We start from the raw sequence: 19,253 nt of genomic DNA on the forward strand, positions 1-19,253 counted from the left end.
AAAGAGGGAGCAAATGATACAAAAAGAATTTATTACTTACATATTTGTCAATATAAACTTGCCACTCATCAGATCTGCAGTATTCTTGAAAGTCCTCAAAGAAAGATGGGCTGCCATTGGTAGGAGGCAGTGAAGGAAGGTGCAGGTTCATAAAGAGAAGTTCATAAACCTTGGATACCAATGTCCGAACAAGGGGAATCAAAAATGAGTAAGTTTCTGTCTTCTCTTCAATTGACCTACTCAAAATGCCTTCCAACTTCCCCAGGAGGTAGCATGCTTCAGGCTGGCTCTCAATTACTTTGGTCTGAAGGAGGGTGTTTAGTTTGGCTGCTGCCATAGCACAGACCTACAAAAACAGACAGCAAAAAATGAGTGTGATCTTCCTTGAGCACCCATCTTTTTCCTGCCACTCCTGCCTTCATATTCCCATCCTTAAACAGAAGCCCTCTACCTCCTTCTTGTGTTCCACAGGTGCACACTGGCAGGACTGTAGAGTAAACCTGCAAAAGCAAAGAGCCAATAAAACATCTTCCCAATAGAAGGATGAGGGACTGCCACAGGTCTGCTCACTGGTGTGAGCAGCTCTCCCAAAAACCACAACAGTTACATCAAATGTGCCCTTAAAACTCAAGTACCACTTGCAAGAATTTGCAACAAACCTGTAAGTTGTCTTGTGCAATAAATCCAAGGAGGAGCTGGACTTGCACCTGTGAAAGCCTAATTGCTTCTAGGCCAGCAGAGTACCAGACTGACAGACTATCCATGAGAGTCACTAGTTCTTCCAAGAGCTATTACAGAAACAGAAAATAAGCATAACATTAAAATAAATAAAATAAACTGGAATAAAAGTAACAATAACTACTCTAGCTGGAGACACAATAATTTCAAAGAGCTGAAGAAGAGGCTGTGTTCACATTTGTAACTTAACCAAACCCAGAAAATCATTTGAGAACACTGCAGTTAAACCAGTAATTTAAAGAAATTCCTGACAACAAAAATCTACCCAGCCCAGTACATTAAGTCAATATCTCCCCTAAATAAAGTGTGCATATCTATATATCTATATATATATATATATATCTGTGTGTGTGTACAGGAAGAGAGAGAGTATATATATGCTTACTGCTTTTCCTATAAGTTAACTCCAGTAAATGCCATATCCTTAGAAAATTTAAACGACTCCACTTTAGGAGGCACTTCTTTCTGTCAGTATTTAGATAGCAAAAGTGACACAAGCCTTGTGAAAGGTGGGTATTCCCAAGGCAAATGGCACATTTCGCTATCCAGATGTGTTTGTTTAAAACTAATACACCTTGACATACTCTCTAACACAGCATTGTAGTTACTGTGTTAATGACTCTTGACATTATACTTTTTTCTTAAAGCAAGTAGTCTTACAAAGTATTTTTAAGGATTTCTAGAGAAATAATGATGGCTTCCAAATAATATCTCTCTTTTTTTGCTTAGAAAAACTGAAAAGCAATGCCAACTCAGACTGTGAAGGAAGCATGACCAGTGCCAGAGATTACATAAATGTTGAGATAAACTGTACCTGTTGAAACTCTAATATAGGTCAAAACCCAGAAGTGACATTTCCCAACTTGCAACCAAGGGCAGAGTTTTGGCTGGTCTTTCATTCAGGATGCTCAGAGAGTCATAAATGCTGCTGAACAGTGCAAAATCTGCTTAGCCTACAACTGCTGCTGTTCCATTAGCTTTTACATTTTCTAAATATTTCTCCAGTCTGAAGAAACCTGGATTCTCAGTAAAGAGTACTACTTACATGCCTACTTAATTTGCAAAATTTACTATATTCCCTGTGGTAAATATTCACATTTTTTATTCATGAAAGGGCACTCTAATCCATTCTACTATAAATCCTTACTCTGTAATATCTGTGGTTTAATATGACTAGAAGGGTGACAGTTTCCAAACCAACAACTTTCTTGTTACTATTTCAGCCCATATACAGTACTTCCATTATGCAGTTACTGTACCTTTTCTGTCCATAAATTTGAATTAATTAGTCCTTCTGCCTGCAGGAAACCTTGTACAATTAGCAAGAGCTTGAAGGCATTTTCAGCATGCGTAGGGAGAGCTTTTGAATCTCTGTTATCAGTGACTGACCATTCTAACATCTTCTCCAGCAAGCTGTATGGAAAACGAAATCCCAAAGTAAGTATTACATGTTCTGAGTGTAAGTGGCTTTTAAAAAATCCAATTAAGCATTTAATTGAATCTCTTAGTCTGCAGTTACATAACTGCCATCTTCTTGATAAGCCAATGAGATAAAAGCGATTGAGAGACTCATGAAAACAGTGATAGTTTTAAAACCTTCTGGCCTCAAGACACACCTCCTAAACAGGTACAGGAATGTATTTCTGACAGTATGTGAAGAGACAGTAGAGAAAAGTACATATTGTGGAAACCACCCACCCCTTCCCAGCTTCACTCATGTCCCTCATTTCTGTTTATCCACAAAAGGGATGAACTGCACACTCACTTGAGTTTTATTTCATCAGAAGGCCGCAGCAACTCGTTAGACATCCCCAGTTTGGTGAGAGCAGAGAATACCTGTCCTCTCTCAATCCAAGCATCATCATCAGATTTTTCAATACCTTTCCACATTATGCACAGTAGGATGTCTGTGAGTAACTGTATGAGTTCATTCTCACTCCCCTACAAAAGAAGTGAAATATTTAAAGCCCTTCTAGTATAGAAAACCTTCAAAACATTTCTTATTCATCACAGCCCTTATGTTTTCATGTTTCAACATTTGAAACTCTGCAGTCTTCAAGTGGACTCTAAAGTCCAATTGAAAAGCTCAGGAAAACACAAATATAAGAGACTGTAGCTTGCTTGTATGATGTAAAACAAACTGCCTTTTAGCCAGCCTTGATTTTTTCACAGCAAGTCTGCTCCATACCTCCTCTGGATGATAAAGGATGTTTAAATATAGAGGGAGAAGAGTTTGCAGGGATTTTTGTGGTTTCTTATGGTTGGGAGGTTGGCCTTATTTATTTGCTTTTTTGTTCTTTTTTTTTTTTAAACACCAAGCCCCAAGTGGACAATCAAAAAAGAAGACACATTACAAAAGGAAGTACCCCTATCCACTATAAAAGAGCCATTTTGTTCACTTTCCTGTTGGATGATAGGAGAGACAAATAAAACTAATAATGATTCATTAGGGAGATTGAAAGAACAAAATGAAATTTCCAACAGTTGGAGAAACCAGTCCCATAGTTACTTACTCCTTGGTTTTCAAAGAGAGAAAGCTCAGCAGCCAAGCCCACATCATTTGTAACACCCAGCTCTTTGTCAGGCTGCCCAGAGAAGGGCTTTGTGCTCTCTGTGGGTGAGGGAGTGCTGGGCTGGCTGTCTGTCATCTGATTCCCACCATCAGCCAGTTCATAAGAGTCAACACTGGACAAATCCAAACTCAGATGTGAAGGATTACTGTGCCACAGTTCTTCTCGGCCCTCCGAACCGAAAGACATCTCTGCTGTGGATGCATCTTCCAGCGGCTTAACAGAGAAATGGGCAGGGACCTCCAGGGATTTGTTGTCTTCTAAACTCCACTGATCAAAGAGACCATTAACTGATGCAAAGCTGCCAGCTTTATCTCTCTCTGTTTTATCAGCTTGATGTTTCTGTAGCTCTTCAGTAGGAGGCTTTTTATCCTCTTCCCTGGAGGAATCAGTCCTGTTCTCCTTACAGCCAATCCGGACCTCTGAGTTTTCTTTCAGGAACAGTCTAACCAAAGTGTCCTGCCAGCCCAGCTGCTGAGAAATCTCTTGTGCTGCATCCAATTGGGAATGCAAAAGGTGCAAAATCTAAGGATAGAAGATATCCCATACCTACACATTAATTTTAGCTTGTAACTGCATCCATCTGGCTTTTCAACTAAACATTTTACAATCTTACAACTTCTTTTCTTACAAGCTTATATAAAGAGCCATAATCAGCTAATAATAAGCAAACCAGCCCACAAAGTAATTTTTCCTCATAAAAAAATATAGTTGAGAAAAAAGAAAACAAAAAGTAAAAAATTCTCAAGAGTAGGGGAGAAAAGAAGCTATAAAAGCATATTGGTAAGTTGCCATATTTCAGCAACACTTCTGCAACAATTCCTCCAAAAGCCAGTTATCTCGATAAATAATCACATTCCCCTATAGTCTAAAAAAAAATCTAAATTGGAAAATATACTTGATTGGGAACTATTAATAAAATTACAGTATTAATAGCTTACTGGTAGTATACATTATAGTTTCACTTCTTCATTTTGGGAAACCTTATTTGACTATATGGTGTCTCACAGCTACCATTCAGTACTAATTCCAGTGATACAAGCTTTGAGAAAACTCAGTAAATTCAAGGAGCCTACTATCTCTAACTTGCAGAAAATACAAGCTATTTGAGAATCATGATAGAAGCTTCACTTTTTGTTTTGACTTTTTAAAGTTCTTGAGTACACAAAATTCAACAGTAAGTGACAGATGGGTCTAATTCTTAAAATAAATCACTGCTAAAGAAAACAGTAACAACAAATACTGCCACTGTGTTTCAAAGAAATAATTTAGTTATCACACTGTACAGTTTATAGGCTTGAAGGACAGTATTCCAGTTCTAAAGAAGACAACTAACCCTTCTGCAGATAATCACTCTCATGTTTATATCTGATCTATGAGCCAGATACACTACAGCTAGGAGATCTTTATAATTGACAGCAGGATCTGTAGGGAAAAAAGAAAAAAAGCCACCATAAGCAATATTACACTAAAGAATGTAACAGATAAATATTTAAAAATTGCCTTGGAAGTTATGACTGCATCCAGGGATAGTAAAAGGAACAAACTTCAGCTAACTAAGAAAATGTTAGCTGAGACTAATAGGAACTTTGAGCAGAACAGCTCTACAAGTAACACCTCTGGTTTTCCTCAACAAAAACCAGAGATGTTGGCCTCTGAGCAGCAGAAGTGTACTAATGTCAGATATAGCACTTGCCAATTACCTGCATACAGAACTTGGTTAAGAAGGTTTTTAATAAGAGAAACAGTAACTGGGGATTCATTCAGAAGGAGTCCCAGCCCAGAGTACCCCACTTCTCTGAGCCTCATCCGGTGCTTGCTCCGCTCATAAACTTTGGTACATTTCAGCATCTCTTCCACAATCTGTAAGGAAAAGTAGACACAAATGCAAATTGAGCACAAAAAAGCATCCTTATCTCTCAAACTTGTGTATGATATAGCATGCTGGTCCACAGTTTTTAGAGTTTATTTGACAAACTAACTCAAACAACATGGATAGTTTTTTTAAAGATCCCAACACTTTATTTTAAGAGAACACTAATTCCTTTGTGACAATGCCATCTAGCTAACATTAGAGAAAAGAAAAAAGCAAACTTGGATGGTTAGTATCTTTGTAATTACATACACTTCTGCCAGACCAATGGAAAACACAAATTTATGTTCAATTGATTAATTTAGGAACGTATCATTCAATTCATTACCTTGAACACAAGTTCTCTAAGCCTGTCAGAGTATCTTTGATGCAGTAACAGAGCATAAAGAATATCAGCATTCCCTGGTTCAAAGAGCAATAAAAAAAGCTGGTCTGGGGTTGGACTGGAATGAAGTAGGCTGAAGAGAACATCCAAAATTCCGCAGAGCTACAAAATTAAGACAACCAAATTAATACCCAGTTCATTTAGATTTCATGCTTTGTTTTAGGAAAATTTTCTTGGCTTTTAAGTTTTACTTTTGCTGGTTAATAGACAGTTTGTTGCTCTGTATTAGTGCCTTTAAACAACTTTTAATACATTTTTTCTCTCTATAGAATACCTTATCACATTAAGCATGGACACAAAGCAAGATCAAGTGCTGCTGATGCTATAGAATAGAAACCACATCCCAATTCCTGGTAGGCTGAAAATCAATTCATTTGGTTTTGTAAACTAAGATAATTTTTCTAATGGCACATCCTTATCTTACCTACATCTAAACAGAACCATACATCAGTTAACTTTTGTTCGTGGTCATTTCCTTCTTTGTTCACCCTTAAGAAAACAAGGCAAGATTTCTAAATGCCAAAATGCAAAGCCAAAACATGTCCAGTTTAAACTGTTAATTGATGCCATGTTGCATACCTGCTCCTCATCACTGGTGGCAGCTATGTATCCTACAATGCTCTGAATTTCTTCATGTGTTCCACCTTTGCTCAGAAAATACTTGATCAGTCCATACAGGGATGTCCGTATTGTCCTCAGGTCATCAGGAGCCAAATCGCCGTCTTTACAGCCAGTCCTGCTTGCCAACAGACCAGAAAGACAACCTAAGGACGCTCTTCATGGCTCATTAATAGCAATTTGATGGTGCCAGTTTGGTAATTTATCATTTACCCAGGCAACGTGCACAAGTGTTCAATTTTTACTGAACTCAAGCAACTGAACAGTAATAATTAGATCAGACTTTGCAAGTCTATCCAAGCCCTGAAATGCAGACTTGTACTGATCTGGATGTAGGTCAGGATTGCAGGTTCCCACCTCCCACAGGAAACAGCAAAGTCTCTAGCCAATCTTCCTCAAACACATAATTATATTCATAAGCAGATATAAATCATCAGCACTGAAAGGTTACAATTTTAAATTTCTAAAGAAGTCCTACTTCAAAATTCTACAAGCATTTAAAAGAACTTAAAATGCTAAACTTTTTACAATGGTAATGATCTATGACTTAATTTGCATTGTTTAACACAAGTCCTACAATTTTGTAGTTGTAATTACTTTTACAAGCACTCCTAATGTCACTGAAAAACTTTACGTAATCTTAGCATAAAAATTCAAGGCAAGGCAAAGTAGTAAGTCAAATGGGAAAAAATTAATGCAATTTTGTAAACAAAATCAACCAACAAAATCCAACCTGTGGTTTTATTTATTAATTTTAAAATGATGGCAAAAATCCCCAAGAGCCACATAAAATAAATGAGGAGTCAGAAGTAGTAAAATTCATACCCATAATAAATCCTGAGTGTGTCTAGAAGAAACTGCACACCATACTTCTTTCTGAAGAGCCTTCTACTGTCCTTGATGATTGTAGAAAGATACTGTATATGTCCTACAACATAAAGGTTTCTTTTAGAACCAAGATAAAGATTTGTGTCATGTGAAGAGTCCTGTGCCTTCACACAGTTGCCTCAGGCCAAGAACTCACCGATTCTGAAGGGAAAGTCACCACTGTTCCAGATGCTGAAGTCAAAAAGCAAGTGGTGATACATCTGTTGCAAAAGCTGCATGTTCTTTTCTACTGAGACTTGTTCTATCAGCAACTGTACAGCCATCAGGACATTCACATCCATTAAGATGCTTGGCACCTTGCAAAATAACAACAGGTGTCAGCACTCAAAATACTGAATGTCCTAATAAAGTTTTATTTTAAAAAACAGAAGTTTATTTTATCTTCTACAGCAATTTCGGCTCCATTAAAGCAATAAAATAAACACAAAAGTAGTCTCATTTGAATAACCAAACAACAAAATAGCTATATCAAAAAACCAGAACATTACAGAAAATGAAACATTGTATTTCACTTTGCAGATAAAGACCAACTTCTCACATCTTTTTGCTTTTAGAAACACAAGAAATAAAATTCTTACTAAGGAGGCCTTTAAAGACCGTGGCATTCTGGCTATGCTTCAAAATCAGAACCTCATCCACAAAATTCATTACTAAAGGATGTTTCTCAAGTTTGCTCACCTTCTGTAACAAGGCTCCTAGGGTGGCAACTCCATGGGAGTGAATGAGATTTTCTTGATTAACATGATGTCCCTGAATAAAGTGTTTTATCATCAAGATGAAAGTTGCAACTATGTTCTTCTCTAGACGTGCTTCTGCAGAACAGAACAACAGTAGCAAAAGTCTTATGGTTTATCATTGGATCACTGCATAAAAATAGAGGGGAAAAAGTAAAATCAACTGTTTATATTCCTCACTACTTCCTGAACTTCTGAACTCCCGTTCCTTAGCTGTAGCCTGTCTTTAGATTTTTTCCCGTGCAGAATCATAGCCATTCCATGCCCCTCCAGAGCAAAGCGATCCCAGTCCTGACTTCAATTGCTTCATCCATGACTGTAGGTTACAAACTTCTTTGTTACAATCTTTTGCAAATGCTCAGTTATTTTCCCTCTGTAGCTGCAAACTGACACTTCCTAGCCATGGTATGCAAAAAATTAGAGACAGAAGATCTATTTTTTTCACTCTTCTCCACCATTTCATCTGTGTAAAAAAGTAGTGTTCTGCCTTGCAAGGTCTGCTTTCTCAGTGGTTTTTGTTAAGGTCAAAGTTAATTCTCAATATTAGCAAAGCTTTAAAAAATCTAATCTTAAAGCATCTTTTCAGTTTCTTTTTATTTTAATCCAAAATGTGACTATGTGGAAGAGGTAGGAGTTGAATATTTTATTAGGAAAATGTAAGTTTGGCTAAAGGCTAAATAGTGCAGTTCTGATGCTGCTGTCCCCACATGCCTGTGTGATCCAGCTCTCAAGCTGTAGGAAAGCTTCTCCTGTTGATATTAGTAAGTTTTACATCAAACAATTTCTCAAAATAATCAGAATAGAAATTAAAGCAATGTCATACCTTGGCACCTGTAACAGTAAATAATTAAAAGAAAAATAATGCTATTAAATATATCTATACTTGAAATATGTTATATTATTTTTTATATAGTACTGAACTCCTGGTATTCAGTATCCATGTCAGGTATCTAGGAACAGAAAGAGCCTTTCAGCTTTACATAGATGCTCTGGAAAATTCAGCACATAATAAACAGACCTGTTATTCACAAAAGGACTTGTAAAATCAAGCTCAAAAATTAGGTCACTTCAGCTTCACTTTCCTACCTGATGCCTTTGGGGATGAAAACACCACCCAGTCACCCTCTACAGGAGTTACAAGTTCTGGAGGCAGAGCTTCTCCTTCAGACTTCTCAGGCATCTGTGCACCAAGAAAACTGATCTGCTCCAGCAATGGAAACAGCACGTTCATTCCACCAATACAGTTGATCATATCCTGAATCAAGAGAAAAAGCAGGATAAACAGCATAATCACCATAAATAAAATCCCTTCCACTATAGCAAAAATTTACTCTGCATACAGGAGTACTCACAAACCAATCAGAATGTCTCACAGGCCACTTACACATGGGCCATCCTGTCAGCTCTTGTTCTGAAAGTACATTTTGTACATTTCCTTCCTCCTCCCCCATATAAACACTGAAAACTGAAGGACACAAAAACTTAACAAGAATCTTCTGCTAAATATATTTGAAAAACAGGAAAAAACATCTCTCTGATTTCTAAGTTGCAGCAAGCAGTAAGATAAGATGAAGATTATACACATCTCTGTTTTAATCATCTTCCTGCAACATTTCAACTTCAGGCAATCAAATAATACATTTTTTTTTTAAATAACTCTACACATACATCAATTCTAAGCCTCTCCTTAAAATTCAAATCTCCCAAGTCCCCCTTTTTCCCCTCCTTCTCACAAGTGGAGATAGCACAAGACAGCCCCTGGCAGTGTTTAAGGACAGACTGGATTTGGCACTTAGTGCCATAGTCTGGTTAACAAGATGGTGTTTGGTCACAGGTTGGACTTGATGACCTCAGAGGATGTTTCCAATTTAATTGATTCTGGATTCTGTTGTTCAAACAATGCTTCTTGTGGTAAGGTATAATATATTCCAAACACAAGATTTCTAGAAGTGATTCACAACCTCTTCAAATCATTTCAAAATCAGGGTTTTAGCAAGCTAGTCAGAGACACCCACTCATTTTCCCAGCTTGGTCCAGAGACAATACTGTGGAGCTGGTGTAGAGGACAAATTTTAGAACTATTCATATCATAGCAAAATTAACGAACGAGTGTCTGCATTTTCTTAACATTAGTCTCAGCAAGTGGTTGTAGAGATATGCACAGTGGATATGTAGGGTGTAGGTCCAGCAAGATTTCCTTATTAATCAGTTTGCCAGTACAGTCAATTGTTCACAGTTCTTAGAAAAAAAGGCAGATCTTATTTACAGTGCATACATTTTCCTCAAGATGAAAAAATGTGGTATTCTACTGACAAGTCCCAAGTGTTAACTAAACCCTAGTAATCTTCATCTAACTCAAAGTTTATGACAGCAAGAAAACCATGACAGAATTCCCTAGAGATGAAAAAATGCTCTTGATACACAACACGCATTCAACATTATTATGAAGAATGGTCAGCTGCCACAAAATATCTTCATGTACTGTGACAGTAAATGCAGTGGCATTCATAAGTTCTCAATAAATGTAATGTAAAGGCAACAGTACTTCAGCTACAGTGTTAGCCCATGAATTCTTAGTATAAAAACATGATGCATCTGTTAAATATAATTTACATTATGATACTAACTTCCAGCATTCTGAAAGTTAGATGAACACACACAACCACTGTTATTTCTGCATCAGGTTCTGCCTCTTCACAAGACATTTACCTTGATGTCCCAATTCACTACTTTGTTTCCAGTTAGTCTTCCATGTAAAAGATTTGCAGACAGGTCAAGGCAAATAGGGTTTCTGCAGGCCTGTTAAACACATAAAGAAGCCATGATATCATCACTCATCTACAGCTGCTTGAACACAAGATTTTGTGCCAATGTGTTGATATTAAAGTATTTAAACAACATGAAACCCCTAGAATATGCCATTTTAGATTTGACATTCTCTATTGTACAAGATAATTCCATCCTTTTGCAAACCTACTATGTCTGCACAAGACTACAGTTTAAGAAAGCTCTCACTGCCCCTTATCTTCCCATAAAAGCCACAGTGCAAACACTGAAAGCAATGCACGCTGTGTAGTCAAAGAGAAATTATGTCCTGTTTCATACCTTTGGTGTATAATGAAGCAGCACCTTACTGGGGAGGTCTGCTACTTCAGCTTCTTGAGACTTCCATGGAGTTAAACAGTTTGGACCTATTAAAAAAAGTATATAAAATCATATGACCTATTTTTAAGAGTCCAGTGGTTATTAATGTTGCCCTTTACAAATGTTATACTACCAAACTTGTTGGAAGAACAAATGGGACAGTCTGAACCATATCTATTTGAGACATGCTTTCAAGTAGAGTTTCTATGACTTAAATCATTCATTTCAGAGAGTCTGCTTAAAAAGGAACACATCCTACATGAAATGCTAAACTGCACAAAGAAGAGGTGTTTGTACAAACATGAGAGCTGCTTGAAGGCAAAAAAACACCTATCTCATATTTGTCACTAATCTCTGTCATCAAGCCTAAATGCCCAGAAAATGAGTAACCTTCAAGATAGTTTTGTTTAGCAATACAAAATACTTCCTTTAAATGGTGCAAGTGTTTTAATGCCAATCTGTAACAACCTTGAGTCATTATGCAACTTAATACCTTTCACACTTTGAACTGTACCACATAGCTTTCAGAGTACTTTCTTCAAAATGACCACTTAATTATTGATTCTTATGGAAGAATCCTTAAGCATAAATCACCTTTAAGTAGCCTAACAAATAAGGGCAATGCTTTTAAAGAGTCTCAACTGTAAACACATGTGAGCAAAGGGTAGCAAAAATTCAGAAATTTACAAGTGCAGTTATTCCCTAATGTTTAATTTTACAGGTCTGCTCATATGATAAACGGATGAGCTTATGGAAATGTAACATTTTAAAATCAAACTTCATAACATACTTATTAAATGTTAAGCTTATTTGCTTTAAAGCCCTCTCACTTAGGTCAGCTCTGCAGTTCTTCTGGATTGTAAGTTCTTCATTATGTGTCTGTGTAAAGCAAAGCTTAGTGTGGTCTTGTTCATAACTCATTCCTTTTACTTTGCTAAAACCAGTACAATCACCACTCACCTGCTAAATATAATGCTTTCACCTGAGAAGGCTGCAGTGCTTCATGAAAGATAATAACTGATCCAAGTTGGCCCTCCAAAGATGTTGGACACCCCCATTCACTGTCCTGAGTCCCTGCTGAGATCATTTTGGTGATGAACTCTGGTTTTCCAAGCACCCCACCCCAAGCTCCTGGAGCGAGAATGCCCCCAAGCGATGTCCGGTGGGGCATGATTGGGGAGGAAAAAGGGGGATCTGGAATCTGAGAGGGAGGAGGAGTTGTTGTTCTTTGACCAGCTGAACCAATGCAGCAAGAAGTGAAAGACTGGAGAGTCATACATGGAAGAAAGAAAACAAAACACATACTGTAAATCTCTGCTTTAAATCTGAAGACTGCATCTAGCAAATCTGAACAAAATAAATGAAACCCCAAGCAACAAGTTCTGCCAAGCAATCCATCACAGTAGGCCAAAAACCAGAGCATATACTTCTCATAATAGAAAGAACACCCTTTTTCCAACTAAGAGCAATTTGCAGCACTACTTCAAGTGCTGCATGACCTCTGGCAGGAGCACAGCAGGAGGGCCAGCTCCTGATACCCCTCTGTAAATACTCCTCTTCTGGATTATATTCCAAAATACTAGCCCAGCATACCTGCTACTGCACATTTCTCGTATCACTTAGTCCACTCAAACAGATGCTCTCATGGTAAGATTACTTGCCCTATTTCTGGTTACCTTGAGATTTATAATGTTTATTCTACAGATGGGCCAAAATCCAGAGTTTTATCTTGAAATGAAAACTACACTTCCTCTCATTTATAAGTTTTATACTGATTTTACCATTACAGCATCCAACTTAATTGTTTTCTCAACAGACTTAACAAATATCAAATTAGAACTTAAAAAAGAGGGAAGAATGTTGGGTCTTATAGCCCAGTTTAATATAAATTTGTTTCCCAAAATGAAGGAACAAAGCTTACAGAGGAAATTAAACATGACATACACTCATTTTGATGGCTAGTGTATTGTTAAATGTTTATACATTCAAATGGTTAGATTACCTGTACATAAAGTGCTTATTCAGTTACTAAAGGAATAAGGAATAGCACATTAAGGAAACATTAAAAAAACCCAGTAAAAATACATGAAAATAACAGGGAATATTCTCCATTGAGTACTGTTACATCAATCCTACTGGTAGAGCTGCCACTTATGATGATGTCATCATAAATTATGTCAATATACTCAGGCAATTATTTTGAGGAAAACCCCACTATTTAATCAATGTCACCTGGTAGACGTTTTTATTTTTAAACAGAGATGACTAAACAATAATTACTTAATGGTTAGTTACACTCCAAAAGGATAATTCTGGACAGTATCCATGGCTGAACATTACTAGCAGCAGTCTGAAGACTCACTGCTGTATGAGAGCTCATCCTACCAGGCAATGGCTCAGAAGGGAACTTACTTCATTCATAGCAGGGAATCGAAGTGGGGCAGAGACCTTCTGCTGTCCATTGACATAGATATACACAAGGCTCTGACCAAAGGGCCTCTTTCCAGGCACGTGGACAATAGTTATGTTGTGCTGCAATAAAAAATAATTAAGTCATTATTAAGAGCAGTGAAATTACTATATGAAACTATTTAACTTTATCTCTACTAAGCTGGAGGAAAGCATTTAAGAAAATAAATCCAAACCATCAACAAGAATATAACAAGAACACCTGCTGATTCTATTTCAAAGTAGTAAATGTAATGTTTACATAAAAACAGGTTTGGAAGAGAAAGATACAGCTCTTTCATAGTAATGCACATCAGTTCTTAATCATGGGAATAGAAAAAAGTAAGGCAGAAACAGCACCACAGCCATCTATGCCTGTTTTAATTTAATATAAAAACCTCTAATGCTGTAACAAACTTAATCAACAAAAATGCCTAACACACATGCATAAGTTAGCTCAACTGATAACTAATCTATCTGAAAATTGCTTGCATTATTTGAGATTAAAACTGCTCTTATGCAATGAATTACTACAATATTATAAAACAGACTATTTGTTAAATGATCAAAAAAACAATTTTGACTTCGGAGCCAACAATACAATCCTAAACAAAGTGTTTGTCAGTATCAAATCTTACCCAGAGTGAGTCAAAAAAACAATGGTCAGGCAGCATCACTGTTGCATATTCCCTCTTTGTGCACACTGCAACCACCAATACCCCCGAGCATGTAATAAAGGCTTCAAACCCCATACCACTTCCTGTAAAAAAACTACAAAAGACATACAATCAAGGACTTACTTCATCAAAACTACCACCTAACAATACAATCATTAAGAAGACAATCCACTCAAGTTGTTTGGTGGTGGTGCAATATTTACTATGTGACTGTTACTTCTCTTATTAAAAAAAAACTAAAAAAACCAAAAAAAAACCAAAAAGACACTTTGTTTGCTTCTATTAATACCTAAGAAGTTAAATTACATCAAGAAGCATTCATGTCAATATGCACTATTTAAGCACCATGAAGGTGCCTTCTCACTTGCGCACTTATACAAATCCAGACTTTATTACCTTTACAACAAACTGTGTGAAAGCTTGTTCTGGTTTTGGGTGGGAGGTTGGAGGGATTGGGTTTTGGTTTTTAATGCTGTTTTGTTTAAGCCATGAACCTTCCCAAAATTTGGAGTTATGGATGTTGAAACTGCAGATGACAAGACATTACAACAGAGAAACCACACTTAAGTTCTGTAACAGAACTTGGCTGTGGCGACCAATGAAAGCTCTCCCTTTTCCAGACCAAGCATTAAGTATTGCCTTCGATGAGATTAAGCAGAAGCAGCACATGTCACGGTACCAAACGCCACAGGGCACAGATGGCCCACCCCTGCAGGCTGTAGCAGTAACTATACCTGTACAGCTGCTTCCTCTTGCCGCTTTTGCCCGTCGTGCCGGGGTCCACCCGGTCCTGGTCGAGGCAGAGCCAGGCGTTGAAGGAGAAGGCGGAGCCCGGCCACCTGTGGATGGCGGGCAGGGCGATGCCGGCCATGCTGTGGTGCAGGTTGAAGTACTGCAGGGCGCTGGCCAGGCCCTGCTTGCGCGCCATGGCCAGCAGCGCGCGCATCACCGGCACCACGTACGGGTGCGCGCCCCGCGGCTCCTCCGGCCGCAGCAGCCGCACCAGCTGCAGCAGCTCTTCTGAGCCCATGGACTGGCTCCCCAAGGAGCCCAGCAGGGCAATCAGGTTCTCTGCACAGGTGCAGTGGAGCACCGAGTGGGAATTGAGGGTCTCGATGATGCGGATGACCATGTTTGCGTTGACGCACGTGGCACGGCTCTGTCTGTCAATGCAGCAGATTCGCCTCAACCAATTGGAGATGAAAATCTGCAGCTCGTGGGATTCTAGCTCTGGAAGCCACTGGATCAGCAGCAATAAGGGCTGGACATTACTAATGCCTAGTATCCCAACAGCCATGTGGTCACCTTCAACAGCCTGAAAAACAGCAGGGAACTCAGACATGAAACACAATAAGACAGGGCCAGAAGTACTGTTGAAAGATGAAAGATTTCTGCTTCAAAGCAAGCACAGCTCACCATATTCATGAGTTCCTCCAGCAATTCCCGTGACGGCTGACCCAGTGATTTCAGTACCTCATATATGTGTGCATACCCAATCCTCTCCTTGAAGACCTCCTGGGGATAAAAATTCCCATCTCACTAACAAGTAAAATGCACAAAAACTGCTTGTCTACTGCAGCAGGTAGACAAGCAACTTTTAATTTAGACAGTTTAATGCAATATTAGACACATAATAATTAGAATGTAATAATTACAGGTTACAAATCTATTTTTGATAACCTGTTCAATCTATGTCTCTAGAATGCTGCAGATGAGAAGCATTTCAGTGGAGCACACAGATAAATAACAGTTCAAAGTTGTATTTTATTAATTACCTATAAAAGAATATAACTACGTTGGTATAATCCAAATGTTAATAATATCACAATGAATAAAGAACTTAGTTTTTCATCTTTTTAGTGCAAACTATAGCTTGAAACATTTACACTGAAACACAGAAGTATTCAAATATTAATGTTTCAGTAAAAAACTTTAATAGAGAAGATTAAAAACCACCTATCCTAAAAACTTTAAAAAATTAGAGAAATGTTCCACAGAAGTTTTCCTGAAAACTAACTGATTTTACAAGAAAAAAAAACCAACCAGCAAAGTTCAAATGGTAGTATCCATTTATGGTTCAATTATTAAACAGCTAACACATCATATGGAATGGATACTCTTCTCCTGGCTCTAGTTTGTGTTGAAATTACTTTTTTAAAAGAATAAATCTTTCAGCAGAAGTGAGGTGACTACTTAGGTAAACATGAAAAGAAAAAATACACATATTGCAGTAGAAGTACAATTGAAAACTCTGACTCTCTGTGAATCCCAGCTAGGCCCCATCTCCAACACACAACTCTTCCCAGGCTTTCCTGAGTCAGTGGAGAAATAAACACCTTCAGTAAAGCTCTGGAGGAGCATAATAGATCCTGTTGTCTCTCCCTTAGGCTGTAATGCAAGTAGCAAAAAAATTAATGATTCCCACTCCTCCTTTATCCTCCACTGGACAGTCACATCCCTTTACCTGCGCCAAGTCCAGGGAATCATTCAGCCAAGGGTTGAATTTAATTAACTCAGCAACCCAGGAATAAATATACTGTTTTTCCATGGGCTCAGCTTCCAGTCATAATCACAAACTAACCACAACCTATCCATTTACCAAATGACAAGAATAACTATCAGGGAAGGGCACAGGGCAATAGCATAATCACCATCTGGCAGCAATACTGTCTTGGCTTGCTTTAAAGCCTTATAAAACTACAATACAAACAGCTGCCTGAAAATTCCTCCAAATACCCACTAAGTCTACCCCATATATCCATGAGACAAGTACCAATGTCCTTTCTTTACAGAGGTTCCAACTGCCAGCATACTCAGATCTTCCAGTTTTGCTAAGAAAGATGGCTCAGTGTTCAGCCATTAGACACATATAAAGGGATAAGAAATCAGCTATTCCTATCAGGCATGAATGTGTGAGCACAATCTGCTCATTTCCATCAAGGTATAACTGGAAACAAGATGAAGAAGCTGCAAACAGCCCTGTGCATAGACACTGTTACCTTTGCAGCTGGAGACTTGTGCATTACTGCTGTGAGGGCTTGAATGGTTGACACTGCCAAGGAGTCCAGGTGTCCCTGAAACACCTGAAAGGAGCAGGTACAGAAGTCATATAACACATGCAAAGACAGTTCAGCTCCAAAATCTGTGCTATGCCCTCCTGCCAGGAGGGAAACCAAGAGTTTGCTAACATGCTTCAAAAATCATCTCCCCACCTGCCAAAATTTCAAACCCCACAGCCTACAAGGAATTACATCACAGTAGACAACTAACCACAGACTTCAAGAGGAGAGAAGCATTCGCAACACAAACCGCACCTCAAATATTCTGATGGACAAACAAGTTTTCCTCATGCGTCTAATGGACAACCTCAAGAGGGAGGGAGGAAAACAATTAGGAAATCTCTTGCAGTGTGTGTGCTGCTGGAAAATCAGCATCTGCAGTTCATATAAAGTGACTTATTCTCCATCCAAGGCCCTGCAAACCAGTGCAGCACAGACACACCCCCAAAATCTAAGAGATAAGTCACACCAGCACAGTTAGGTGGCTGCCTCACCCATAGCCTCAGTGCATTGATTCAACACCTCTCTCTCCAATTTATGTAACCTTTTGAGGTTTTTTTCTATAATTCTTGTTTATATTGATATTTCTATGATGGTTTTAAGAACAAAAATGTTGGAGCACTTTTTGCATCCATCAGTAAACCTAATTAGCAACACTGTACAAACAAACATACTGTTTCATCATCTCTGAAATATGATGTGCACCTCAGACATATTTTGAAAGTGAAATGTCAAGAATCAGATTATTAGATGTGAAGAAACATTTACATGTGGTTAGAGCATTGTGCTGTGTCCAAAAAAGCCAAAGCTATTAGTTAAAAATCACAATTTGTAAATAACCATCCCTTGTATTCAGCTTTTTTTTTTTACATTTTTAATCAGAACAAATAATTCTACTATAAAACTTATACAAAACCTGGCATTTGTAACTTTCCACAATATTTGGGAAAAGCGAAGCAACAGGCTATTCCTACCTCCCTGATTCAGCCTGTCCATTGTTTTGTGAACATCTGTTCTTGATGACAAGCTAAGAACCAGGACACCAAACACAAAACCATTGAGATTCACAAACAAGGCCCCAGAATCCAAAACACCACAGTGCTGAGACAAAGAGCAAAAAAGAGGAAAAGGAGGGGAAAAAGAATCAAAAAGAATCACCACCAGTTTGAGAAAATTAATTTGGCTCTCATTCATGTGCTTCACCTTTTCCTTAAAAAAAGCATAACTGATGCTCATTCTATTGCCAATATCTGCAGTTTGAAGCAGATGAATAAAACATAGGCTGAACTCAATCTGTTATTCAGAAAAATCATTTTCCAGAGACAGGAAATGCTGATCTCTGCAGCATCAAAAGTTTATCTTGCTGCAGAAGGCTTGAGGAGGATGATTAAGGTGAAGCACAGGAATCAATTTTCCTGTGATTGTGTCTTGACTTCAACTGAAGCAAAATACAATTTAGGTAGGTACCTGGTCCTCATTCATTTCTGTCAGTAATTTGTTGGTAAGGTCTTTCTCACTCTTGTCTGCCACTTTATTGTTAGCATTTAAAAACAGCTGTTAGAAACAGAGACAAGAATAATGGAAATAATTGCATTAAACAGTTACCTGCAGCCAAATCTGTGGAGGCTGCCTTAGATTGGTATTTCACATACAAAAACAAAAATGGGGGGAAAAAATACTGATGATTACACTGTATTTTTGCAAAAAAAAATTACTTTTTTTTAAAAACAAAAAAGAAAATATGTAATCACTGAGACAAAGAGAGAGATTTATTTGGAATTTGTACTCATCTCTGGCTTAGCAACTGTGATTTCATTCAATATGCAACATGACAGAGTTCTAAGAAATTTACTTGTAAGAAATAAAGACAAGAGTGGGGCATTAACAAGGAAATGGATACAAATGTTTCATCATTTTCCACTTATATTTCAGCCTAGGTGAAAGCTGAAGATACCTAGACAGAATATGTTCATCTTCAAACAGCATAGTAGCAGAATTTCTGGGGCACACAGTCTTTGGGACAGGAAGAAGGGCAAAATATCTCTGCCATCATCCTGAGGATCAGACAGGTTGCAAATAGCTTTAAATCAAACATACACCCATACTGCATGAACAGCTA

The 19,253-nt window shown here is 38.0% G+C and overlaps 1 protein-coding gene across 1 annotated transcript in view; it reads right to left on the reverse strand.

Annotated features, from left to right (window-relative positions):
* Nucleotides 1-19,253, reverse strand: part of NBEAL1 (neurobeachin like 1) — a 74,999-nt gene that overhangs the window by 24,105 nt on the left and 31,641 nt on the right. Inside the window, 22 exon segments of the mRNA XM_036387185.2 lie at nucleotides 41-346; nucleotides 660-788; nucleotides 1,998-2,151; nucleotides 2,504-2,679; nucleotides 3,252-3,833; nucleotides 4,645-4,733; nucleotides 5,012-5,171; nucleotides 5,510-5,668; nucleotides 6,146-6,302; nucleotides 7,010-7,112; nucleotides 7,209-7,368; nucleotides 7,751-7,884; nucleotides 8,893-9,061; nucleotides 10,516-10,605; nucleotides 10,912-10,997; nucleotides 11,911-12,214; nucleotides 13,363-13,482; nucleotides 14,037-14,169; nucleotides 14,810-15,390; nucleotides 15,492-15,590; nucleotides 17,075-17,158; nucleotides 18,602-18,688. Of these exon segments, the coding sequence (XP_036243078.1) occupies nucleotides 41-346; nucleotides 660-788; nucleotides 1,998-2,151; nucleotides 2,504-2,679; nucleotides 3,252-3,833; nucleotides 4,645-4,733; nucleotides 5,012-5,171; nucleotides 5,510-5,668; nucleotides 6,146-6,302; nucleotides 7,010-7,112; nucleotides 7,209-7,368; nucleotides 7,751-7,884; nucleotides 8,893-9,061; nucleotides 10,516-10,605; nucleotides 10,912-10,997; nucleotides 11,911-12,214; nucleotides 13,363-13,482; nucleotides 14,037-14,169; nucleotides 14,810-15,390; nucleotides 15,492-15,590; nucleotides 17,075-17,158; nucleotides 18,602-18,688 (4,062 nt within the window).

Source organism: Molothrus ater, chromosome 7, assembly GCF_012460135.2.
Source record: "Molothrus ater isolate BHLD 08-10-18 breed brown headed cowbird chromosome 7, BPBGC_Mater_1.1, whole genome shotgun sequence".
Classification (NCBI taxonomy): Eukaryota; Metazoa; Chordata; class Aves; order Passeriformes; family Icteridae; genus Molothrus; species Molothrus ater.